Source organism: Nymphaea colorata, chromosome 10 (assembly GCF_008831285.2).
Source record: "Nymphaea colorata isolate Beijing-Zhang1983 chromosome 10, ASM883128v2, whole genome shotgun sequence".
Taxonomy (NCBI): Eukaryota; Viridiplantae; Streptophyta; class Magnoliopsida; order Nymphaeales; family Nymphaeaceae; genus Nymphaea; species Nymphaea colorata.
In genome coordinates this window covers 22,597,480-22,624,249 of record NC_045147.1, presented here as the reverse complement: position 1 = coordinate 22,624,249, position 26,770 = coordinate 22,597,480, and the positions used below count along the sequence as shown (strand labels likewise).

The 26,770-nt window shown below is 38.9% G+C and overlaps 3 protein-coding genes across 3 annotated transcripts; 2 read left to right on the top strand and 1 right to left on the bottom strand.

The window, feature by feature from the left end:
* Positions 1-284: 284 nt before the first annotated feature.
* On the top strand, positions 285-4,974 carry LOC116263274 (uncharacterized). The gene is made up of 7 exons (XM_031642946.2): positions 285-838; positions 2,081-2,996; positions 3,245-3,947; positions 4,032-4,129; positions 4,233-4,322; positions 4,412-4,539; positions 4,724-4,974. Exons 2-7 carry the CDS (start codon positions 2,202-2,204, stop codon positions 4,866-4,868), a joined length of 1,959 nt encoding a protein of 652 aa, XP_031498806.1. The 5' UTR covers positions 285-838; positions 2,081-2,201; the 3' UTR covers positions 4,869-4,974.
* A 1,388-nt stretch (positions 4,975-6,362) lies between these two features.
* Positions 6,363-8,607, top strand: LOC116262000 (50S ribosomal protein L17, chloroplastic). The gene is made up of 2 exons (XM_031640980.2): positions 6,363-6,662; positions 7,989-8,607. The coding sequence occupies exons 1-2, from the start codon at positions 6,452-6,454 to the stop codon at positions 8,396-8,398; spliced, it is 621 nt and encodes a 206-aa protein (XP_031496840.1). The 5' UTR covers positions 6,363-6,451; the 3' UTR covers positions 8,399-8,607.
* A 588-nt stretch (positions 8,608-9,195) lies between these two features.
* On the bottom strand, positions 9,196-25,307 carry LOC116262420 (protein SEMI-ROLLED LEAF 2). The gene is made up of 19 exons (XM_031641769.2): positions 24,751-25,307; positions 23,499-23,573; positions 23,277-23,392; positions 22,315-22,429; positions 21,862-21,990; positions 21,584-21,631; positions 19,393-19,592; positions 18,341-18,537; positions 17,684-17,967; positions 17,304-17,453; positions 15,952-16,362; positions 15,567-15,716; positions 13,966-14,038; positions 12,912-13,039; positions 10,931-11,122; positions 10,692-10,832; positions 10,035-10,169; positions 9,747-9,935; positions 9,196-9,653 (listed from the first exon to the last, which is right to left on the bottom strand). Exons 1-19 carry the CDS (start codon positions 24,883-24,885, stop codon positions 9,540-9,542), a joined length of 2,982 nt encoding a protein of 993 aa, XP_031497629.1. The 5' UTR covers positions 24,886-25,307; the 3' UTR covers positions 9,196-9,539.
* Between the last annotated feature and the right edge of the window lie 1,463 nt (positions 25,308-26,770).

Sequence of the window (26,770 nt, the reverse complement as noted above, 5' to 3'; positions counted from 1 at the left end):
CAGGCTTTCCCTGCACTGTTCATCTAATCCACAATTTTAATTTGATTTCCAAGCAACCACTAAGAAAACAGAGTCGGAATCAGAAAAGTTTACCTGAAGGTCCCAAAAAGTAGATGTTTTCTATCCTTGCCCATCAACAGAAAACGCCTCGCCGTAATTTAACCAGTTCAAAAAGAAGGAAAAAATCACCAGTCTACCGTTTGAAGGTTTCCAAAAGCGAAGGTCTCCCTGCAAATTTTCTTTTGTTCGATTCCGCCAAGTTGAGAATTTCTAGAAGTTAACTGGGAATTCTGATTCGACAAAAGAAAACTTTTATACTATGAATTATTGTTTTATCCAAGATAAACTTGGGAGGGAGAAAGAGAGGTCTTTGTTCTAACCTCATCAACAAGATGGGTGTTTCTGAGTTCACTTATCTGAGAATCTGGCTGAACAAAAGCGACAATACCCCATGTTTGATCTCATGGGCTTTCGAAGCCAGATCAGGAAAAGGGGAAGCGAGTGACATGGGAAAGAGAGAGAGAGAGAGAGAACTAAGGTGGGGGTCGGTTACCTATGGCTTTACGCCTTTACCTCACGATGAAGACCAAATCCAAACGCCAGCCTCTCAAAGCAGGAGTTGGAATGGAACAGCCCACACCTCAACACCACCCGGTTCTCTCTCTTCATCAGAACAGAGGGAAGCCTATCCTAAAAATCCCCAACATGTCCCCTATTGCCAGAAACTTTCACTTCGCTTTCTCTCTCTACGAAACAAAACCCCATCTTCCCTCTTCTCTTGGCCTGAACCTTTTCTTTCTCTCTCGCTCTCGCAGTTTTAGGGCTCCAAGGACTCGAGGTAAGGCAGTCTTCTTCTTGCTCCCTCTCTCTTTCTCTTGCTGTGCTCGTCTTTTCTTTTTGTTGGTTTGCTTGCTGTTGGTTCTTCCTGCTGGTTCTGTGGGTATCTATTTGCCGGTACTGATGGTAGGGGTTGTGTCTGTCATGTGTGTGTGTGTGTGTTTTTTCTCCGCTTTTTGTTTGGGAATTTGGGGGTTGTGCACTAATGGCTTTTGGCTGTTGAAGAGATCTTAGCATCGATTTCTCCGTTTCCGTTTGTTGATTTTTGTTTTTTAACGGCTTGGCCTTTCTGGGCATCTGGGTTGTGGTAGTTTTGGGGCTTGCTTTTGGTGTTCTGTTAATGGTTGATCTGCTGAATTGGGTGGTCTTTTTATATTCGATGTGCGTCGGAATTGTTCTTTTTGATATGGGGGTTTCTGATATCTCTTGGAATACTTTTTGCTGCCAAGTGCGTAGGAGTTTACATTCTTTCGGTGCTCTTTGTTTTGGTTTCTGGATGCTGCTTTAGTGGACAATGCAGAGGTGCTTCTGGCGTTTCATTTGTTTTGAGTGGCGTGGTGTTTATTGATTATTTTGTGTGTGTCTTTTAGTTTCGGATGTGTTTTTCATTTAATGCTTCTGAGCCTGCATTCTTATTTTTACTGTCATTGCTCATTGGAGTGTTCGTTCTACCGTGGAAGAAGCATTCATTGTTTCCATGACTTTTTGGGCATGATTTCGTGAACTCTCAAGGTCTTCGATCATGATAGCTTTTCAGTATTCCAATTGGTTGGTGTTTTGTGGGTTCTTTCTTGTTTGGGAAGCTCACTGTTCCTACCATTATGGTTGTTTGAGATTGACTGTTTTTCTTGAAGTTTCATCTCATTTGCCATGCACTTGGCCGAACCAAATGGTAGGTCATGTTGGTTGGCTTAACCATTCTGTTGATTGGTTTAAGAATTGATCGTTTCTGATTGTTATATCGTTCCTTCTTGATTAAATTTATTATTTTTTTTTTCTTCCTCATATATGTCCTGCCCAAATCAGTGTTGTCTTCATGTCACGTGGTTTTTGGTTGCTTTCATAAATAAGTTTTAGCTCATTTGGTTTTTGCCTATTGGTTTATAACTTTGTTATATCTGAACTTGGTCTTGTCTCTAGCTTCTTTTTTGGATGTAGCTTCGATTGATTTGTTTTACTTTTCTAACAGCACTGACTAATTAGTTTTTTGTTATCTCGCTATTCCTTTCTTTCTCCCAATCAGGTATCACGTAGTGGACGTTTTAGAGTGTCAAGCATGCTGAGCTCATGTCATTTTGACAGGCTGTCTTAGCACAAGGGACATAGAGCAAGCATTTTAGCATTTCAAGGCCTTGGTGGCCCTGATGGAGGGAATTGGTGGGTTGGCATTTGATGGTACGAATTTTGTTCGAAAGAAGCGTAGCAGCTTCTCATCCAGGAGGCCTAGGACAGAGTCACAGTTTATAGACTGCCGTGAACTTCCTTCACTTTCATCTGCATTTGCTTCTGATGGAGGAGAACCTTTTAGAGATGCAAACAAGGACAATTGGGAGGGTGATCAAAGCTATAAACAAAGAGAACTGAAATCTAGGAATGGTGCCGAAGATGAATATAGAGCATGGGTTTCTAGTTCCGAGGATTCAAAGAAAAGCAGACAAAATGGTGATGCAGTTGAAGAATTTGATGACATTCACATGGCGATTCCAGATAAATCTTACAGCAGCAATGGTGATGCACAAATTTATTCTGAATTTAAACGAAGCAGCGAGGGAGTTCTTGCACCAGCTAACTGGAAAAGTTTGAACAGTCACCGACAAGGTCATCCGGACACCAGACCTAAGCGACTAAAGGTTGGGTCTGGAGACTCATCGAGGACTCTTAGCATCACAAGGAATGCAAGCAGCAGAAACAATGGGCGGTTTGTTCTCACTTCAAATAGCACGAGTGATAGTCCTATTGCCGACAATGGTGGCAACCACTCTTCTCAGGAGAATAAGCTTACAAAGGTAAAGCTCAAGGTTGGAGGAATTACCCACACAATTCACACGAAACCTTTGTCCAACTCTGGTGGTGATCAGCATGGGTCCCCTGTTGATTCTTCTGCAAAGGCCCCAAGTTCTTCAGATGTATCTAGAGATCGACATAAGCTAGTTTTGCAGGTATATATATATATATTTTTTAATTTACATTTGTTATGGCACTTAATGTATTTCACTAGTTTGTTGTCAATTTGTCTGCTAATTGAGCAGTTAGGAATGCAATCATATCGCCTCAATTTTGTCTCTATGCAGTCTATGTAGAGAGAAATTTGGTGTAGTTTATTTATTCTCCCAGTCTCAGCTATGGAGTAGGAACATGCTTTAGTTCTCATTTCTCAAATGAATGTCATGTATCTGCAAACCTGTAGGATAAATCTGATGGCGAGGATCAATCACCTCCAGAAAGTGGAAAAGGCTTGCAGGGCATTCCATGGAAAGATTTCCACAATGGGGGTTTCAGATTGCAATTGAAGCTGGACTCTAGGATCAAGGGCTCTAAGAGATCTGTGTTTGGAAAACCAACTGAAACAACATTGTCTGCTGTTTCGGAGCCAATTCGCAAGAGCAAGCGCGTACCAAAGAGGCGTATGTTAGATGGCGACTTTGATGGTGGTGATGAAGATGACAATGAGGTTCGGTATCTTGAAAGACTGAAAGCCTCTAAAGCAAGTGGTGATCATGATGCAGATCAAAATGGCAAAAGCCATAAGCAACGAACCTCAAGGATTTCCAGAAGGTTTGGTGCATGTGATTTTGAAGAAGATGGTGACTATGATATTGGAGCTTCCTCACGCAAGGAAAACCGGAAGAAACCAAGATCAAGGGACATTGATGGTCTATATTTTGTTGATGAAGAAGAAAAAGGATTAGTTGATGAAGACGATGAAACAGTTGGTTTCAGTTCAGGCTTCAGAAAGAAGAAAAAGAGAGGGCTTATTGATACTTTGATTGATGATAAGAAGGAGGTGCCTCTCACAACTCGTCAGAGGGCCCTCCAATCCAGGAAAGATCCATCATCTGCAGCTGGTTTGGTTGAGTTTCCAGATGGTTTGCCACCGGCACCTTCAAGAAGTAAGATGTTATTGCTTCATTTTGCAACAATTTCACGTTTTTTTTGTGAATGTGGCTTTCATTTACACGCTCTTCAACTAACAGAGCAAGCGGATAAAACTGATATGGAGCAGCAATTGAAGAAGGCTGAGGCAGCTCAGAGGCGTCGAATGCAAGTAGAAAAAGCCGCCAGGGAATCAGAAGTTTGTATCAGATTATATTCTATATATTTTTTTATCCTTAGCATTTTTGGCTCATCACCACATCTTCTAAATATTAATTTTCTCTTTGCTTCCCAAACCGCAGGCACAGGCAATCAGGAAAATACTTGGACAAGATGCAAATGGAAAGAAACGGGACGAGAAAGTGAGAAAGCAGAAAGAGGAGATGGCGCTGGTAAAATAACAAATTGTGCCTGGTTCATTTGCTTCGGAGCTGTAGTGAAATTTGATACTTGGTTTTTCTCATGGAATTCTCTCTTGCAGGAGAAGGCAGAGCGTGCCAAATCTCTTGCTGCTAACACCGTCAGATGGGTTATGGGACCATCTGGAACAGTTGTTTCATTCCCTAAAGATGCTGGACTCCCCAGCATTTTTAGCTCTCAACCCTGCAGGTAAAAGTTAACTCTTGAAATGCACATATTGGGATTGTTAGATGCTAATTCCTGAGCAAGCTCTTTCTTGTCTTTGCTTTTCATTCATGCTGCTATATTTTGATGTTTTGACTAATGCATGCTGTCTAGTTCTTTTGATTGTTCGAGTGTCTGAGCTTTTGTTTTTGTTCCGTCATTTGTGCAGTTATCCTCCACCAAGGGAAAGATGTGCAGGGCCATCATGTACAAACGCATACAAGTATAGAGATTCAAAATCAAATCTTCCTCTTTGCAGTCTTCAGTGTTACAAAGCAGTAAACAAAATGATGGAACCGGTTACATCATGCTGAGATGTTATACTTGTTCTCTAGCATCCTTTGCTAGTAAACTTGCAAATATGGAAGCCGGAGGCAAGATTTTTTTTGTGATAATGGTAGTGAAAAGAATCTTTATCAAGTGTCTGCCATCTTTTAAGGTCTCTCCTCTCCTCTCAATTCGCTCATTAGCAGCACTGGCCGAATAGGAGCTGGCGCATTTGCCTGAATAGGATCACTTCCGATTCTTGAATATCTTAGAATTTTATGGCTAACCTGTGTCGCTGATTGAAGCTTATGATTCTTTGCACTTTCTTCTCAGTTAGGGATGATTGGTATAGACGATTCACTTAAATTAGAACCGTCTTCAAAGGTCACCTGCGATTGTCACGGGGAGATGGGAATCAGTACTTCCTGATCATGGTATCTAACAACTGCATCTTTGACTGCAGCTCCAGCGAGAGTGGTCGGCACTGGTTCATCACTCCACTATGTCTCTTGACTGGGCAAACGACTGAAAGCTAACTCAATTGCAGAGGCGGTTTTCTGAGTGGGCATAGTGAGGATGGGGAAAAGTACTTGGGGATAACTGGAATATGATAATTGGAATAGTGATACAGACTCTTTACGGCCTGGATAAGCACGTTTTGGCGCATTCAAAATACCCCAATGATTTCCTCCCTTTTGAAAACAAAAGGCAAAAGCGAAGGTGCACCAACTATTTGAAAGTGGCCTGCAGAACTCTTGGTAGTAACTAGTACATAGAAGCAACGCCCTTTCTGAATAGTGAACTAATGACTTCCTTTAACTCAAAGGTCGAACTTCTAAATCTTTTAACGAGAGGAATCTCTTGGTTGCATAGAAGGGAGTCTTAGGTCTGACGTGAGCAGGTATTAACCTGAGCTAGAGACGAGCGGAAATAGCTAGCAGCAAGTTGCTTCTACGTTAAAAATGTAGGTACGGGGGCACGGCATTATGTATGTATATATGCAAAATAACACAAAAAAATCAAAATGAAAGCAAAGTTTTAGTAAACAAATGATATAAATAAAAACATGAGTATGTTAATGAAAATAACTTAAAGTAATGTGAAAAAAAATAAATCAAAGTAAAATTAAGCAACTCAAATCTAAAGGTACTCGAGTGTGTTCAAGTATTCATTTTGGATACAGTTACGACGACACGGGTACGTATATCTTACTGAAGTATCCATGTGACTTAGAATTGAATTGATCTATTTCAGGAGATGCGAGTTTTTATGATTTATATCTTGAATCAAAGACTATTTTAGACTCATTTAGATGTTAAGCAAAGGGGAAAATAACAATTATTCCAATTGAATTGTCACATTGATGAAGGTACATATATAAGGGGTGACCTGATTTGCTCTGCAGCTGTGTAACAAGTGTTCCGGCAGTTCACATTATTGCCATTCATCGGTTAGGATCTGAATGGGATCGTGTTCCTCATTTGGTTCCTATGGAACCGACCCGTGTAAGCCTCACCAGACTCCTGCAACTCGTTGAAAGAGGGAGGGCGAGCGACGAGGCAAACGTTATCCTCTCTCTCTCTCTCTCTCTCTCTCTCTCTCTCTCTCTCTCTCCCTCTCGTGTGCTGCAATGGCGTCCGCCTCTTGCTCTGTCTGGAGCATGGCGTCCCTTCATTCTGCGCTCCCGCAGATCTCGACGGCGAAGGTTTCTTGCGGGAAATCCCCGGCGGCTCCGTCGCCATTCCCTACGATGTGCTCTGAGGTTTCGGTCCGCCGGGGGCTGACCCTCTCGCGGTCCTTTTCCGGCTTGGCGGTCGCAAACCCGTTGCGCATTAAGCAAGGTAATGGCCTGTCGTTCTTGCTTTTGCAACGTTTCTCTACTCCATTCGTTCTTGGTTTGGTATCTGAGCGAGCGAGCGGGCGTGGATGTGTGAGTGGATGAGAGAGAGAGAGATTGTGGGACAAATTTGACAGTGGATGCCGTCCCATTTTTGTAGTATGAATTGCAGCATCTCGTCCCAAATGCCCGGAGGATTTCCCCTCTCCCATGACCAAATTTGTTCCAAAACAAACCCTGCAATGATTTCAACAAATGTGTCCTTTTTCATTTTTCTTTCTCTTAATTGGATCTTGCCTCCATCCATACATCTCATCGTTTCTCCTTAATGTGGAACTCCACGATATTTTGGAACGCCGAGATGGTTCCATGTTACTCTATTTTCATGTGCATCGGATTGGAAATTGGGAACCCTGCGCTATTTTCTTGGGTTAATTTGGTATTTTTCAAAGTGTCCACATAGCATTTGGATCGGTACTTGAGTTAACTCGGCTGTTTAAGTGACCCAAGGTGTCCTTGTTCACTAGTTAAATAACGAAACAGGGAAGCCAATGGGTTATGGATATAGTAATGTCTGATTTCTTTTAAAAGGTGATTTCTTCGCAAACATGAAATGTGGGTTACATTTAGCTTTATGGTATAGTAGCAAGAACCGTTGCCTTGCAAGCATTATCACTCTGTCAGTGTCCCAGCAACACTGTTTATCTTGAACAGTTAATTTTCGCCGCCTTGGCTTATCTCCTTGAAATTGTGCAGCTGAGAGCCCTTTCACTTCGTAAGCCTGCGTTTTCTTTCTGAAGAGGTGATCCTTGTGTAGTATAACAACCACTAGGATTTGACTTAAAAGGATGTTTTTTGACCTATGTCCTTTCCTTCTCCATTTGGCTAAGCCAACGGGACATCCTTACCATTATTGGCCTCATATTTGCCAATAGGTCGAATCCTGGAGCCCTTCCCTCTTGCTCTTTCTTTTGGATTAAGAGATGGACATAGGCGGGGTTTGAAGTCGTGTATAAGTAATCCAAGGCACTCCAATTGTTTTCTCTCTGTGGGGACTTTTAGTCTTTATAATAATTTATTGTGTATTGCTATTGAAAAGATCATTGATTTGTATTGTAAATCTGCCCTTTTATTCTGCTTATATAGATACCTATTCCTAATGCCACCATCTTCTGTGAAGTCTGCCTGTGTTAATTCAGGAGACCGTTGCATTTTTTATGAGGCTTCATCTTCTGTATTGGCAATTGCTTCTAGTGAATATTCCTCTAGTTTGTTGCCATCACAAATATTGATATATGCTTACGTGCCCCGGGCGCCTTTTTTTGTACAGACGTCGATGGGTTTGATCTGGTTCTTGGTGTTGTCAACAATGGCAGTAGATTCTTTGCAATGCGCCATGGCAGACGGGTGCCCAAACTCAACAGGCCTCCTGATCAACGAAAGGCACTGTTACGGGGTCTCACCACGCAGCTTCTAAAGCATGGTAGGATTAAAACAACTCAAGCTAGGGCAAAAGCCATGAGGAAGTACGTCGAGAAAATGATCACGTTGGCTAAGGATGGCTCTCTGCATAAAAGAAGACAAGCCTTGGGCTTTATATACGAAAAGCAGATCGTTCACGCCCTTTTTGCAGAGGTTCAGGATAGATATGGTGAGCGAAATGGAGGGTACACGCGAATAATCAGGACCTTACCAAGGCGTGGTGATAATGCTCCCATGGCTTACATCGAACTTGTATAGGTAATACATTTTTCAATTGTAATTTCTTGACTTTTTTGTCATTGGCAAGGTTGTTCCCTGATCTTCCTTCAATGAGGTAATGATACGTTCGTGAGTTGTGGATTGTCACCTAACTTGACCATAGGATGCGTCGACAAAACTGCCCTTCCAATGGCAATTTGTCTGCTTGTTTCTTTTTTAAAAAAATAATATGCATATCAAATTTGCTATTTTGCGTTCGGTACTCAGCTGCTCCAGCGAAGAATTCATTTCTTCGTGAAAGCTCCTTTAATGCTTCTTTTTGTGGCTTAAGTTCAAAAATACCAAGTATGAACCGACTAGCTTTAACATCCAATTTTTCCGATTGAGTTTTCGGTCTTTGGAGACTCGAATGGCACCTAGGGCAAGAACATCATGGCCCGTTCCCCCTACCATTTCTGTCTGCATAACCATAAAGATGTAATGGATTCATCATATGCCATTTTCACTTTTTTTTAATATAATATTTTTATTTGAGTATATAAAATCGGATAGTACGAGACTTTTTCTTTCTGCAGGATTGTGGAAACACGTATTCTACGAATCAAGTGATGAGCCGCCTATCCTTCTAGCGTTTCTCGCTGTATATCCCATAAACTCTTACAAGCAAAAATGCCACAATCTCATGCTATACTATTTTCTCTTATTTCTAATATTAAAAAATTACTTAAAAGTATAAATAGGATAGCGTTGAACCTTATGAAATGTTGCAGAAAGCTACCAAAAATCTAACTTGCAGGTAATTGTCGACTGTCGAGTAAGAGCGCACAAAGAAAGAATGCTTAGAAGCAACAGCTGAGCAATTGACTCAAATCTTAAGCATATATACACAAAATAGAAATGGAAGCCGGAAAGAAGAACTGTGAATAGACATTTCCTATCAAAGACATATCCATCTTTATCCAGCCGTGTACTGAGCTAGGAACCCGAAACCCACAAAGAGTGACAGTCTGCAACAAGATGCACGTCAGTAAGACACCCCCACCCCCCGCCACCGCCACATTCCCGTGAATCAGTGCAGTGAGGAAAACGAGAACGTGAAAAGAAACAAGGGATTTGAATAATACAATGCAAGTTAGCAGCTATACAAGCAAAGGCACTCGTCCAAATTGCTCTTTCTCACTCAACACCCTGCTGCTTTCAAGAAGTTGTCAAATGGGCTGGCAGGAGGTAGCCTTAGAGCTTGCCATGGCTCCTGCGGCAGACCATCTTTCTGTCCATCAGTTTCGCTTCGGTCCTGCTCATGAAAAAAGTAATCAAGATTTGCAATGAAAGATGACTGTCAGAAACACAAATATGACAAAGCACTGATAGCCCGTGAGTTTCATACCTTTGAGTGCATCGCCTGGGTATCGTTTGAGAACGAGTGAAATTCCACTTTAGGGTCTTGGACCAACCAACTCGACAACTTCTTCCGGGTTCCTAAGCCAAGTGCCTCGCATTGGCTAGCCATTGTGCTGTATGAAAGTGGAGACGTCGCTACGGATGCACTGGCAACATGACCTGCTACTTCAAGTGCCTAATTAAGCAAAAGCATCACATGAATGTAAATCAGGTTTCTATTCTCAATAATATCACACACACACACACACACATAATATGAGAGAGAGAGAGGTACTGATTCCAGCAACTGCCCGACGCTGATTATCTGTGATAGAGATGCTGAAGGTGATTTTGCAACAGAGCGAGGAAGCTCACACATAGATGATTCACTTACAACATCATCCTCAATCAATGCATGTGCAGGCAAGTCCTGCAAGGAACATATACTCAGCCAAGAGGGACCAAAATCATTCTCCGTAATAGAGGATGCAGAAAGAACTAAGCTTACATGTCCAAGGCACAATAGAACCAAAAGCAACCGCTATACACAAAACCACAGGAAGCAATTACTGCTCCCTGTACACACAACCACAGGAAGCAGGGGAAAAGAAGACCCAAATTTCTCAAGTTGCAGGCAATCTACATATGCATGAAAAGAGCCGGTAATCCTCAGCTGATTACTTGATCAAAAATACTAGAACGTAGGTGGACAGATGCGCAAAGGAAACTAACAAAGTGAATACCCCTTTAGACCAACTAATAGAAATGGAAGCCAGAAAGTTAGAACAATATCAGAATGAGAGAGAACAAACATAAAACCAACGGTTCAACAAAAAACAAAAGAATGAACAAGACAATGCATAACAGCTGACTACACGAGACCCCAGTCGTGTCAGCAACTCAAGAATAACAACCACTCAAGAATGCTGGAAATTTAGGGAAATGAAATTACCTCATCCATTGAAAGTGATTCCTTTGTATGGGCAGTGGTCTTACAGGATCCAAGGTCCAACAAAGATTGAGGACCAAGCAAGAAGGTGTCATCAGGCACAAATATGTCAGAGAGTTCTGTGGTTAGGCTGTTCGCATCAACCTGAAGATAGAAACAAGGATATTAGTTCCAGTAAATAATTCCAATCAATCGGAAACTGGTCGTGAGGTCCATGTCAAAATGATATCATGATACCATACCTCCATTTTGTCAGATACACCACGAACTATAATGTCTATAAGAGCATTTCCTGACTCACTCTCTGCCATCCTTAAAGAGGAAAGTAAGGATAAGGCTGCATTTTCATCAGAATCGGTTCCATATTCCTTCAGATCAGCTGGTGGCTTTACATATATATAAAGATCATCAGTGATGCTTATATATGGATCCATCTGAAAAGGACGCACAAGTCACAACACTGCGTAAGTTGATCTACACGTTCTGATGATGTAACCATAATTCATAAGAACCAAATATTTTTTTAAAAAAAAAAAAAAAAAACACGTCATGTTCAGAGAACTGAAGTTGATACAATGTAACTTTAAGGAGAATAGTCCTCAGAAAATGACTATCATGCCACAGCAATTTTTAAAGTCATTTGACTCGGTAAAGAGCTGCACACAAAGGTTGAACTTGTATGTTTAAAGAACAAATGCATGAGAAGAGAGGGTCCAAGGAATATGTGAACTAATAAGGCGTAGACTGTGACAAGTCCTTTAAGCTTAAGTCCAAAAAGGAGGGCTTTTCCATTTGTTGCTGAACCTTCCCAGTTTCATAGCACTCCAGATGAGTTGACAAAGTTTACATTTTTCTTAGTTGACATATTAGAGGAACCCGGGAAGAGAGTAAATTGACAAAACTCCAGGAAAATGCAAGACTGCAAATAGCAATAGGGTAGAGATATCCCTCAACTATAGGTAATAGTTCTGAAGCAGACCTCCACCAATATATTTGCTATCCAAAAATACAATACAAGATTGAGTTTAAGGTCAACCCTACAAACCAGATTATTCAGGTTTCTAATCCTTCCCGAGAGCATGTTCTATCCTATGTACTATGCAAAATTAGAGACCACATTAACGTTGTAAACAAAAGGTCCAATTATGAATTTTAAACTAAAAACAATGCCATGTTAAAATCAACTTTGGTGTCTCAGTCATCCCAGTTCTTGATACCGTATGGTAGCTTATTGGTATCAAATCAGTTTTTTGGCCAACTGTAAAATCTAGAAATAGTCTGCATGTGTATATGCAGGAGTAATTACTTTTGCTTTATACTCAAGTAGACATATGCTAGCTAACACCTGAAAGCCATGTGTCAGAAACCACAAAGGTTCTTACCTTATAGAAGGGAAATGATGATATTTGATGACAAAATAGGCATTATGCACTAATAACTATTTACTCCACCACATTTGTATGTCAGACTTGATCCAGAGAGATGGTTAGCAATGAATTTGGAAAAACCAATTGAAACCTAAGTGAACTAAAAATAACATAACCAAATCAGACCCAGCCCATTTGGAAAAATAGGCTGCATTGAGGCAGTCTGTTTTTCTTAGATAATGCACTTAAATGTCTTAATTTGTTGCTGAATATTCTGATTATATGTGAATGTTATCAAGTATTATACTGAATATATTATAAATTGTTTTTCTTTATTGCTGAATATCCTGAATATATGTACACACTTAAGCATTACGCTGAATATATGTAAATTGTTCTTAAATTCCAGAACATTATACTCAACATAAATATTGTCAAAATTTATGTTCCAGTTTGTCTGCTTGCTTTTATCGTTTTAGCTAACATAAGCCCTGACTTGGCCTTTTTATGGTCTACCACCTAGATCAACCTGACAATTTAAACTACATAATATCCTTGACATTCAAGTACATACCAGAACATCTCAATCTGCATGGGAGGTAGAGAAGCCAGTAAACTGTCTCCTATCCTGGAAGATATTATTTCTATTGGCTAATAATGTTGGTTTAGTTGCTATCTTCATTTAGGGAAAAACTGTTGGATCTTCTGAAGTGCAGTTAACTGAAACTATAAAGATTTTTGCCATACGCTCAAGAGAAAAACGTGCAAGTTGATAGCGGTCTCATTACAATTGCTCGCTTAAAGGTAAAGGCTACCATTGTGAGGACCAAATGGAAATGAGTTTCAAATATCTTACACTATTCAAGCCCAAGGACATCTTAAGAAAGTCAATTAGCTCTGGTATGTGATATATCTTTGCTGCTGAGATCAACATTGCTGTTGCCAAGGTGTAAAGTGACCTTTGGTGTGAAGGAGATAATTTTCCTGCTCAATACAAATAAGATAGGGGCAAAGAGTTAGCGGAATGGAAACTCATATCTTAAGATGGATAAGCTTGTCAACCTAGACAGCACACTTAAGGAAAATAAAAGTGAAGACTGAAGAAGGATGAACAGATTAACAAACTGCATATTTGCAGAACAACAAAAGGGCACCTGAAAGCGCCTCTTCTTTGGGTGACAAACAAAGGCAAACAAGCTGAGGATAACTTTAGCAAACAAGTTCAGCTTGTATAGCTTGCCTATCAGAAATCAGAACAAATCCAGTGATACTCCCCTTACAGCTCACTGCTACTATCCAAATAATTTTCCTTAAAATAAAGGATAAGGGATCCAATATGAAAAAAGGCTGAATACAGAATTGAAGATTGTATCCTTGCATGTCCGACCATGAATTCCAGCATGGATATATAGCATGCTATGCATCCCTTCCCACAAGGTTGAAAAAATGGGAGACCTTACTGCTCAGCAGGGAACGTCATACAAGCATTTTACACCCAGAAACTAAATCAACCATTAGTCAACCTCATGCCTTTCAGCAAACATCTACAAAGATGCCAAGCAGACTTAGGAACAAACAAATAAAGTGTGCAATTTCTCAAGGCATAGCCACACTATCTTATGTGCTAAATTCAAAAACAAGCAGCACCAAGCAAACTTGTTAGGAATTCATGTAGCAAAATTTGCCAGTGAGCATCATACAGATGTATTGTCATAGAGAACAACGATCATATCCTGTATTATGAATCGTATGAGCATGTTAAGGTGTAATTATGCAAGACTAGCTAATGATATGTTCTTTCAGGCCAACGAGATTAACCCTCTGGACCTTACATGTACTAAAGCCACTGGAAAACATCATTTGATCTTATTTGCACCAATGAGAAATAGAAAATAGAGGCTAGAATATACCATCAGAATCGAGAGATATAGTTCTGAGAGAGAGAGGTAACTGAAAAGAGCGAAGAACATTGTGATTGGAACCCTGCATCATAACGATCCCAAGGTAAGAAAACATTTACTACGTGCACAGAAATGTATGAGAGAGAGAGGTAACTGAAAAGAGCGAAGAACATTGTGATTGGAACCCTGCATCATAACGATCCCAAGGTAAGAAAACATTTACTACGTGCACAGAAATGTATATTGTAACATATTGTATACTCTTTATTTACTCGCTAGTGACTGATTATTGGACCAGACTTTTCTGACATGAGCCTCATTCCTTTGAAACATGAAACCTTTCCTAATTATGATCCTCTTTCTTTTGAGCACCTTGGAAACCAGCACAATGATCCAAAGAACAGTTCCTATTCAACAGAGATTTCCTATATATGGACACCATAATAAAGGTTTGGTTTGTAGGAATCATTCTCTTTCTTTTGTTAACCCCATGCTTTCCTCAATGCCACAGGCACATTTTTTATGAAGATTTCATAGTACCTTTGTAAGCCATATTCCTCTACTTCAGCTGTATCATACATGATAGGCTTTAGAAGAAGAAAAAAGCATAAACAAGAAAATTCAGAAATAATCTATTCAACCATGGAAGTTTTAATATTTTATTTTTTAATTTAGAATTTGTGAGCACCAAAATTCCTCCAGCTTGAAATGTGCAAGAATCCAACACCATAAAGCAAAAGACCTCTCCAAGAACAATGAAATCACTGATGGTATCAATGTGTAAGCAGGGAATTGGAAGACAATTCCCGATTCTCATCTTAGCAGAACTTTCAGTAAAACTAACTACACTTTTTTAAGACCTTTTTTTGGCTTAGATAAACATCTTTTAAGGCCATTTCTTGCTTAGCTTAGATACTGCAAACTAGTAGAAAAGGTGACCGCTCAGGGCCTAGGCACACTTGCACAGGCACCTAAGCCCACTGTTGAGTACAGATAATGGTATCCATGCATAAGCCGGGACCTGAAACACAAGCAATCAATTTATACAGACTTCAGAGCACCTTCTGGTTTTCCCAAACAAGACTTTCACATTTAAATCTATGTCACATTGATGCGGGGTGTGGGTGCCAGTGTGGCGTGTCCCCAAAAAATTGGGTGCAGGGGTGCAGCAAGGGTATATAGATATATATATAATGTTATAACTATATGGTTGTTTTGTCCTTTTTTTTTTACTTTTATAAATGCAAATAAAGAAAGAGAGGGAAAGAGAGGAGAAAAAGAAAGAGGAAAAATTTTTTTAAAGGGAATATAATAGCACACAGCTGGGGTGTGAGTCAGAGCCATACTGCATCCACACCTGCACCCGAGTCATGTCAACTCGGGTGCTGCCCCTTATTTGAAGGTCCATGTGACATACATTTAAATTCAGACAACGATCTCCATTTCACAGTTATCTAGCTCTTTTAGCAAAGCATTACTTGACTGAATCCAAACCATGAACAAGACTTCTTTGAGCCCAACAGTTCATCATTCTCAAAGGATCTTCTAAAGCATGTGCACAAACAGTAAAATATGGTTCAACTGACAAGAAGTAAAAGAGCAACAAGCACCTTTAACCGTGAAGCGAGAAGTGTCAAGCTGAATGAATGAGCTATAGCTGCAAAATTTGATGGCAAGTTATCAGGTAAATTGGACTGTATCCAGAAGGCTGAAAGCAGCTGAGCTGTTTGGTCTTCGCTTAGTTTTACAATGGTTGGTTCCTGTAAATTAATGAAAAGGCACATCATTATACAGGATGAATGCACTAGGATCAAGGACAGAAGCGACTGAGCTTTTTAATAAATGCACTAAATCCTATGGAACTGATAAAATTCAATAAGATACATAGACTAACATAAGCCTGCTAAACATTTTATTAATTCACAGAGAGAAACCAGATTTGACATTATGAGCTTGCAAACTAATGACATCTATCATGAATAATTCTGTACATACCGAATCTGTTGAGCTAGGGCTACTAGCAGCAATGTCAACAATTGAACAACTTATCCTGTACAAATTTGGAGAACTTCTTCGAATGCACCCATGTTTAAACTCCTCATCAGCACATTCTTTATCTTTAGAATCATCACGACCATCCCCACTTTTTTCAACATGAGGTCCTTCCTTTTCCCTCCTCAGCTTTTCAAAGAGCTTAGAGGCTGATGAAAAGATGGTAGCTGTTCTTGAGTGCAGTCTTCTAGGTTCATAGACAGACTCCATGTGTAAGGACATGCAATCATGTCTTGCATGGATAGAAGCAGGGACAAGGAGGACAGTGAAAATCCGGTGTGCAATTAAGCGGGTTTCTGTGTCTGGATGTATCATAGCTTTCAGCAGTTGAAGAAGAAGAGCCTCTGGATAAACCTAAATAAGAAATAAAGTCCAATAGACAGTAAGCCAAAAATAGCAGGACAGCAATTTACTCGTAAGAGAGCCTACATTATGTCAAAAAAATCACTAGAAAACACAAACCATTCCACCCACCTATTTCCTATGGATCAAAAAAGAAAAAAGTCAAAAAAAGTTGTAGTCTTCATGAAGCAAACCGGACCTCCTAATTATTCAAGGCAGGACCATGTGGTGGAGAACATAAAGAAGGGCATATGGAAAGCAAATGGCTTTATGTACTAATATATGCATAATTGTCATACAGATTGTATTTCTATGTTATATGCTGAAATTTCTCAAGTTACAATGAAAGAGTTCAAAATTTTCACTATGGGAATTGCCCTTTAATTAATTACTGTTGAGAGAAATACTTTACGTTGGATAGTTATTGCAAATTTATCAAAATTTATATTTGTCTTGAAATATAATGTAATAAAGAGGAGCTCTCTGTAATTTCTTAATGATCTCTATTTAAGTAGAGATTATGGTTAATGAAAGACGATTTTCTGGTTCTCTTATCTTACTTCCCTGTCAATTGCAACATGGTATTAGGGCCAACCACTACGTGGTTTTCCCGCTTCACTCTCCATTTCTCAACAAGCACCATATACTTTGTCGAGTTTGAGCTACCTATATCATAGGAGTTTCAGTAAAATGTTAGGGCACCTTTGTTTGCCAAGCTAGGTAAATATACTCTGGATTGAAATATCTGCCCCCATGGTTGTACCAACCAGACCTCGTCATACAACAATCAAGTATCCACACAAAATTCAACCAATTGACCATACTTGTCTATTTACATCCATTATCCAATTGTTGGAAAACTGAAAGGTTCTATGAAACGGAAAAAAAAAACAGAAGGAAACATCCCCAAGAAAACTAAAATAATAACCTTTTTAACCAAAAAACAATTGTACCTGTTGTACATACGACTGAAATGAAACCAAGGAAATAATATGAGCGAGAATCAGCATAGATCCAACTGTTGCCCTGGCAACAACTCCAACACTAGGCAGCTTCTCCAGTGCTATTGCCATCATATCAAATAGGAGTCTCGCATCGCTTATCTGGAAAAAAAAAATCCCAACTTTCTTTACAACCAAAAACATGAACCCACAACATCAACCCAGACCAATAGTTGAGTGATTCATATGGAGAATCAGGCTCACAAAGGGGGACCATTACTTGTCAAACCTGTTTCTAGGACCACAAATGAAAAGCAGGCAATCCATCTTTTATGCAAATATCCTGAAATATGACTGACTGGGGAATCACAAAAATGATATGTAAGACATACCCTTTTGGATATCTCCAGCAAGCAATCTTCAATTGAACTCTGAAGGGAAAGATTTGCATTTGACTCTTCCAAACCAACAGATTCATCAGTGGCTTGAAGGCTTTTCCTCAAGTGCCTACACAAGTCACTGACCACCCCTGCTTCAGCAACCAGAGCTCGTGATCTGAACTGTTGAGCCAATGCAGTAACAATCTGAATTATAGAAGATTTAACACGAGGATCATGAGCAACATTTTTGTGATCCAGGTGGCGGATGATAGCAGCCAAAATCAATTGGTCATTCCCTGAAACATTTTCCCAGTAAATAGGCAATACAAAAACCAAAAATCAAGTTCAAGACATGCCAAGAAAGCTACAAGAAAAGTATTGCAACTATCTGTTAAATTCTAAGGTGGTTATAAGGGATTGTCCCTATAATATCCAACCAAGTAAGAAAAAGCACAACAGTAGAGCCAATAACATAAACCCATGATCCAAAAAATAGTATAGAAAAGACTAAGCCATAGGTATGAGCAGTACAGTGCTTTATCATGACAAAGTAAAGAGAAAGCATTTGCAAAAGTAACCCATGTACATGAACGAGAAAACAACAGTCAACATGATCACAAGTGAAATGTGAAAACGGAAGGAAAAAAAATAAAAGAGAAGGAAATCAACCTGAACTCTCCATCAAGAAACACATATCAGACAAAAGAAGCATTGCAAGTCCTTGCTTAGGAAGCCAATGTCTTCTTGTATCAAAGTAAAGGAACATGGGCTCCAAGACTCGACGCATTGTTGTAGTCTCCTTTGCCAATTCAACCATTTTCTGGATGCAAATTTGAGACCATACTTTTGGTGTTTCAATCTCATCCCTGCAAAATAAGAAAATATTCTCATCTGCCATCCATTATCAACACTTCTGATACTTTCATATCAATTAGCATCAATCTCATACACATTACAGGAAAAATTAAGTTTATCAACACTTCTGATACTTTCTTATCAATAAGCAACAATCTGATAACTGTTGGAGAGCATATTTGTCAAAAGCATGCTAAAAAGAAATCCCATGCAGGGAATAATGTGACAAATAATCACTTTCTGAAGAAACCAAGAGATAAGAAGGGTGCATCAAGCATGCAAACACACACATACGCACGAGAGAGAGAGAGAGATCAGCAAGGAATCCACCACCTAAGGACCTGACAGTCTTCAATAGGTTATCTTGCTTACAGAGAAGCTGTTCCCACATATTTCTCAAGCAACAGTGCTAGGAACAACCTTTAAGTGCAGTAGTACATGCCACCAAATGCATGATTATGCAATGTATGCTGGAGGAGAATTAATTCAGTAACAAAAATTTCCTTGAAGGTCTCACATAAATCATACAGGCATCACCTCACACTCTCTATAATCTCCTTTTTTAATGAAAACCTAGCAGATTTGCATACATTCATATACATGGAATATTGCAAGAGGATATTAATCTCAGTTAACCTTAACAAATGACAACAATATGTTAAAGGAACAAGCACACAAATCAAGGTCATACATAGCAACATACTCTTGAAAATGATTTAACATAGACATCAATATTGCCAGCAGAAAATAACCAGGAGATAAAATATAACAAATGACTAAAGCACAAGAAATGTGTATGTCTTTCAAAACTGAATGGAAAAGTAGTTGAAAAAAAAAGGAACGCAGTTAGCCCTGTAGATGGTAACCTTGTCAACTTGAAAGGATCCTTCTTTTCAGGCCTGGATCTTATTATATCAAAACTTGGGCTAATATTATTAGTAACACAGACATTTCCCCTCGCCTCACAACGCACAACTTCATTGACCCAGTTGTGATGTGTTTCTCCTTGTTCATCACCTTCATGATGTGTATCTGCTCCATAATTGTCCAAGATAACATACACAATCTGCAATAAACAAAAAGAAACTTGCATAAAAATTTATGGACAAATGCATCTCAAATTCAATAGTTAACACTGACTATTAGAAAATTAAACATGCAAACAGGTGTCTTAAATATTACAGGCTTACAACTCATATTGAAAATCAATTATCAATTTATCATAAAGATTGTGAGACCTCAATACACAACTAAGTAAACCAATGTTGTCACCGGCATATTGTATCACGCATCGGTTGGGCAAACCTATACGTTGTATCGTAACATATCGTAAATGTATTGTAATGTATCACAAAATTGATTTTTCAATTAAAAAACACTAAAAAAGTAGGAAAAATCAGGGAAAAAAAAACAAAAAAAAAAGAAAAATCAAGAACAATGTATTTCATATAAAAAAGCTCATCACAAATAACGAACATTAATGATTCATCATTCATAAACCATAGGCACATATATCAGCAACAAATTCAAAAAATGAAAAGTAAGACTAAGAGATTCAAAATAACATATTAAAACATCCATGATCCATCACAAGTTTAAAGAGCATCTATCACATACGAGTTTAGACCTTAGATTTTAGATTTTAGATTTTAGAGAGTTATAGAGTTTAGTAAACTACATCACAAGTTCATCAAATCGATGGTTTCTTCCTCAAATCAGCAATTTTTTGGAGAAACCAGCAAAGTCTCTCCCTCTCACAGCCTTTAGAGAAGTTTAGAGAGAAGGAGAGAGGGTCTCGGTTTAAACGAATGACGCAAAAAGGGGCCTTGGGGCCCTTTTTCAAGTTTTAACCATGTATCGTAAGATACAGGGTGTACTATGTGTATAGTATTATACACCCGATACGGCACGATATGCGGGCATATCGTGTATCGAGCTCATATCATCTGGGTTTTCTTCATCCAAATGAGTCGTATCATACAATACAAATAACACTGAGTAAACACAGTTATCAAGATGAAGGTACATTATAATCAGAAATACTTTGCAAAAAGACAAAACCAGCCCAAGGGTAAAATATAAGAGAAGGAAAGAAGCGGCTAGCGTGCAATGTGCATGTGCCAGTTTCATATCCAAATCTTTCAAAATTCCAGAGCTTAGAAGACATGTCTCTAGGATTAAAAACCATGCTTGCCGTTTTGACTAAAAGTAGGAACTGAATTGGAAACAAATCTTGTAGTTCTAACACTTGAAGGTGGAGGTGTTCATTCACGTGGAATAACATAATATTAATATGCTATAAAAAGTACAAAGGCAGCAAGATTTATGAGGATGTGTGGTTGGCATAATGATACAGGTGAAACATCATGCCTGCAATCTTCCATAATGGGTCCACAGATGCAGGGCTGCAAGAGACGTCTTCAATGTCTCTTGTTGCACTTGAGAAGTGCATTTCAGTGTTCCATGACAAACCATGAAATGTGGGGAACAGCACAAAACATTCCGTTCCACTTGCTCCATTTTGCCAACAAACATCCTTTATATTATTGTAAGATAAGATCAGCATCAGTAAATGGAAGAAATATCCATGCACGAGCAGATTTGCATGTGTCATGAAAAGGAAATTTTGAAGCCATTGCCTTGTATAGTTCACTGATGGCAATGTTGTTCTATTGAAAACCAAATATAATTTGTTGATGCAACTCAACATAATTTTAGCCCTTAGTTTAAGCTTGAACAAGGTTTTTGGACAAATTTTCTGCTTGCATTTCATTGAACAAGACCCTTTTTTTCTTTTTTTTTCTTTTTCTTTTTTTTTTGCGGGGGGTTGGGGGGGCGCAGGGAGAAATTAGTTCACCAGCAAGCTTCGCATTTTTGTTTCACTGTAGTCTGTAAATGTCAAACCTAATTTTAGAATTGGATGTTAACCAGTCACACTCAACCTTGTTAGTAGACTTCAACTCTGGTCCTAAGGCACAGAATTTATCAGGAAGTAGGTAAGCTATTATCCAGTAAAGATAACTAGATATCAACCACAAACCCGTAGAACATTCCTACCTCATCAAAATCTGAAAAGATGTGTGAAAATTCTGCCATGAACCATACCTGCAGCTCGAGGGAAAAAGAAGAATAACATAAGCCAATCAAGTACAACAGTACTGTTGAAAAATTTAGGATAACAAATTTATCATAATAAACAAAAGAGATTATATTCACAATAAAGTTAGGCGAAAGAACACAGCAAATATTAGCTAGTTTTATATGTCAAGAATTTCATTGAACACCCAATAACTTGTTTACCATAATAAACATGCAGAGAGCAAGGAACAATTTACCATGGCTGAGAGGCATTGCAAGCTAGCCGCCCGAAGGGACTTTTTGTCAATCCCTTCTCCATCCTCACGAGCAAGTGTACAAATTTTGCAGACTAAGCTCTCAATATTATGTGTATATGTTCCATCAGCCTGTTCAAGCAAGAGATAACCCAATTGAAAATATAAACAAGAAAAATTTAAGTTTGGAGAAAATGAAGACGACATAATAGACACAAAATTAAAAAAACCAGTTTGACCACTAACACTACAAAGCAGCAAGATATTCATGTGCTGAAAGGAAACAGAGCTGGAAAACTGATAAAGATAACATACAAGAAAATGAATAAAAAAAATTGGAAGCATCACACAAACATGACAGAATTATAAAATAAAATCATGACCCCATTGCATGTCCACAATAACAATAGGAAACATTCATCCACGCATATAGTTCAGATATAGTCAAACAGCTACCTGACTGTAGATAAAATTTGTCAAGGTTTGACATCCCAGGATCTGCATTTCATCACCACGGGTGTAATCCAAAAGTTCATTTACCACATTCAACAGATTGGCAGCAAAATATGGCCTATTCAGAAATCACATCAAATGATCAAATCCTCATTAACCAGCAACTAAATGTATTTATAAAATTTTCCACAAGACCCAAGAGCTACCAATTACCACACACATTTGCACAGATGCAACAACCCAATAAGAATCTAAGACATCATAGCACTTAACACTGAGACTGATTTGACCAGAATCAACACCAAGATGCCCTTGAAAAATCAATGAAGGTCACCGTACAAGTGTATATAACTACATATTAACTTCATGCACAAGCACGTACATCAACTTCAAACTATTTTATACAATCGTTATAAAAAAAATGACTACAAGTAATCTTAGAAAACACATAGACCAGCAATCGCTTTCCTAGTTAAGCTAGAAAAAAAATTGAAATGTCACACACAAATTGAGCTTCAATGAAGCACCAGCTCTTCATTGGGCACTGCTTCAAAATTGCATAACAAATGAAGATTATCAGTCAGAACGTATTATTTAAGAATCAGAACTTCTGTCTCCTTGACCTTCTCGTATTATCATGATTTGGATAAATAAAAACCATATGAGTTAAAGGACAATAGCAAGTCATGAAAATTGTAATATTATAAGCGCTTGCCTATTTGAGAAAATGCTCGATACTTATTTTGACATCCACTTATCATAGAAAAAGCAACATAAAACCTGAAAAGTTCACTAAACATTTCATGCCCAGGGGCATGTCATGCATACCAGCACATGCAGCTGGACATTTTATCATGTAATCATGACAATGACATCAGAATAACAGAAATGTGCATCTCTTATAGCTAGGTTTTCAAACACAATCCCAATCTCCAAGCTCAACTCAATAATGAAATACCACTTACATTTGGCCCTTGCACAAACAAAGTAGCTTATTGTAAGTCTCCATGATAACCCTCATTGACTTGAAGTGCTCAGAACGCAATTCCTTGTAGCTCCTTTGTTCCAGGTACTTGGCAATCTAGCAAATATGAGAAACGTAAAACGTTAAGCAAGGAAGATCTCGAACAGAGATCCAGAAAAACTCAGAAAAAGTGCACTCCATAAGACTAGAGAGAGAGGCATGCCTTTGGAACACGGAAAGGGTTCTTCGCGGCATACTCACACAACTTGGTGATTTTCCTTTCATTTGGAGGATCATCCTGTTAAAAGAATAGGTGTCGTCAACCCAGAAAGGCAAAAGACTGACTGTAAATCTCATACTCTGAAAAAAGGCCAATAAAATAGATATGACCTAATATAAAAAAACGATACATTAATAAAGCAAAAGAAGAGGGCCAGTGAAAGAATAAAAAGGGCCATGTCAGTACTGTGATGTTTAAGAGTACCTAAGAAAGTCAAAAAATAACTAATCAAGGAAAACTCTTGAAGAGTTATGACAGATAATCTAACTCTGAACACTATCCAGAGTTGAGTCAAGAGATAAAAAGAAAGGTATTCATTCTTCACTTCTATCACCAGTACTTGGATGAAAAAACTTGGAGGAGACGATCACAGATAAAATTGCTGATACCATGCATGCAGCTCAGAAATTTCTACAGGACAAAAATAGAAACAAACATTTCACTCAAGAAAATCGGAATAAAATCAAAAATATAATAACCACGAACCCAACATTCCTGACAAAGTTCAAGAAACAAAACCTCCTCGTTGTGCAACAGCAAACTTGAGGAGAACTCTACTGCAGAAAACTGATAACTGAACAACCAAAACCAAGGACAGGACAGAATGTCGTTCACATTGTTCTAACAATAGATCTAACAAGTAAAAAAATACCCACGGCCAAAAACTCAAACACCCAAAAATGAACAGTACAACTCTCCATTCAGAGAAAGAAAGGAATTATGGGGATGTTTAGAGAGATTAAGGGAGAAAGAGAACATGGACGATGCTCACTCGCAACAAGAAAAACCGACTTTAAGAAACAAGAGGGTTGCGAAGAACCGGAAAAACCAACAAGATCCGAACAACTCACCACTGAGAGAGAAAGAGAGCAGTCAGGTTCTCACTCACATTGTTCCAACTAGAGATCAAAGAGACTAGAAACACCACCTTCAGAAGACCAAAACATGACGCAAACCAAAAACCCGACACCTGAAGAAGAAGAACCTAACAGCTCTCTCCCTCGTAAGGAGCGAGAGAATGAGACCAAGACAGGGTACTATCGCTAGAGCGATTCCAGCGAGCGATCAAAGAAACAAGAGACACCGGCTATAGAAGACTAACTAATAACATGCGCCGAAAAACCAACGGCAGAAAATGGTACCTGAACGACACTCCACGAAGGGTAAGTGAGAGAGGAAGGGAGCAAAAGCCTACCAGATTCTTCGGGAAGATGTCAGCAAGCAGTTTCTTGTAGCGCTTAACGGGCTGCCGAGATCGAGATCTCAGCCCAGGGCAGCAAACGCACATATTGCCACAGATTGGCAGCACCCTCCTGGACATGAACCCCATTGTTCTTCTTTTCTTCCTTACACTCTTCCTTCTTCTTCTTCTTCTTCTTCTTCTTCAAGCCTTCTTCTCCGCCAAGAAACTACAGAAAGACCGATGACCCATCCAGTGATTCTCCCTCCTCTTGTGGAAACAGGAGAGGAAATAGTACTATCTGGTAACAGGGAGATAAAAAGGGCCCCGTCCCTCTAAGGATCGATTTCTTAGACCAAATCGGCATGGCTTTAATGGAGGACAAAGTACTCACAGGGCACCATTTTTTGGTTTTCAGGGTGTGAGAATAAAAAATTCACGAAAAGAGGCGTGGGTCTGCGATGTCACGTGATCAAAGACCAGTACGATCACTGAAGTGTCAAGAAAAGGCGAAAATTGAGAGCCGGAAAATGACCGTGGTGGCCATGGCTGCCTCGGGAGGAAGTTACATCGGTCTCTTCTTTTTCCATTGATTGCAAATACCCGTCACGGTTAACTGCTTATTTAAACATTATCATCGTATTTCTTGAATCACCCACGGGCTCTTTATTCGCCATTAATGAATTTCCTATGTTCCAGTATCGCCTTGGTTGAAACTTGCGATTGATTTAAAGGGTAGGAGTTTTCGGATTTGGTTAAGATTAACAATATATTACTCTTTTGGGTAATATAAAATGAAAATAGATTAACAATATTCAAATTCAATGCAGGTCTTGTCGCAATCTTTATGATCTCCCCAAGTTCCTCGCTTAAAAAGGTCGATATCAGAACCAAAACATCTACTTATAATATATTATAATAAATCATCCAAACCTAAACATATGAAATATATGAACAGTTCATCTGTAACATAATAATTTTTTGGTTCAATTTGGGTCATTTTTTGTTTACTTTTATATGAAGTGTATCATGTAATATGCTCTCCCTCGGGATGAAAATCATGAAATGAGTTTGCCAATCATGAAGTGTGCACAGTGCAGAGGAATGTGGAGTATTATATTGTTGCTTTCCTTTATTCAGATGAACAAGATGATCTGTGACAATCTCATGCCGTAATTTCCTTTTCGTGTTTAGAGTCAGCGAGTCTCTTCTGAACTTGTTGAACCAGACATTGGAGGAGATGCATCTACTGATCAGACCGTAGAGAAAGTACGCATTGAATGCTGAACTTTCGGCTCATCTCATCTTGGAAGCTTGACGCCAAACCAAATGCTCATAACACGACAAAGGAACTCCATCCCCATTGAAACAGATCAACTGTAAACAGATGAAATAAGTTCAAGCAACCAATCAATCCACGTGGTTAGAAACTAGACATGGGTCCTTCAAGATCGGATAAAACGAAGAGTTCAAAACCTGGCGGAACACTTTATATGTGCCGATGATCTGAGAGCAGTCCTGTACCCAAAAAAAAAAAACAACAACGAAAAGAAGTTTGCATGATTCAATCGTTTCAACAGACACATAAATCAAGCAATTCTCATTAATGCTATATCTGCATGGCCGAAACAAGACAATGAACCATAAATGCAGCACTGAACTGCAGGGGAAGAAGCCGAACTCGATGGACAAAATAATGGCACTACATTCACTTTCATAAAAATGGACAGTAGCAGAGAAACGACCCTGTTGGGTGTTGGGTGGTTTATTCAAGTCGTAACTTCCAAATATATGTCCCAAGTTTTTAACATATTAACGGATACACTATCATAAGGTTGGATCTTTCAAATGTACGACTCTTTTACTCTTAATCAATTCATATCTTTCAAGTTTCGACGTGGAGATGGAAGCGCATGCAAATTTTATGCGGTTTTTCAATACAAGTTTATATTTTTTGTTACTGTCATGATGATTTTTAACTTACTCTATCTATATACCCAACATGAGAAGCTATCTGATTTGAAGCTTAAAGGTT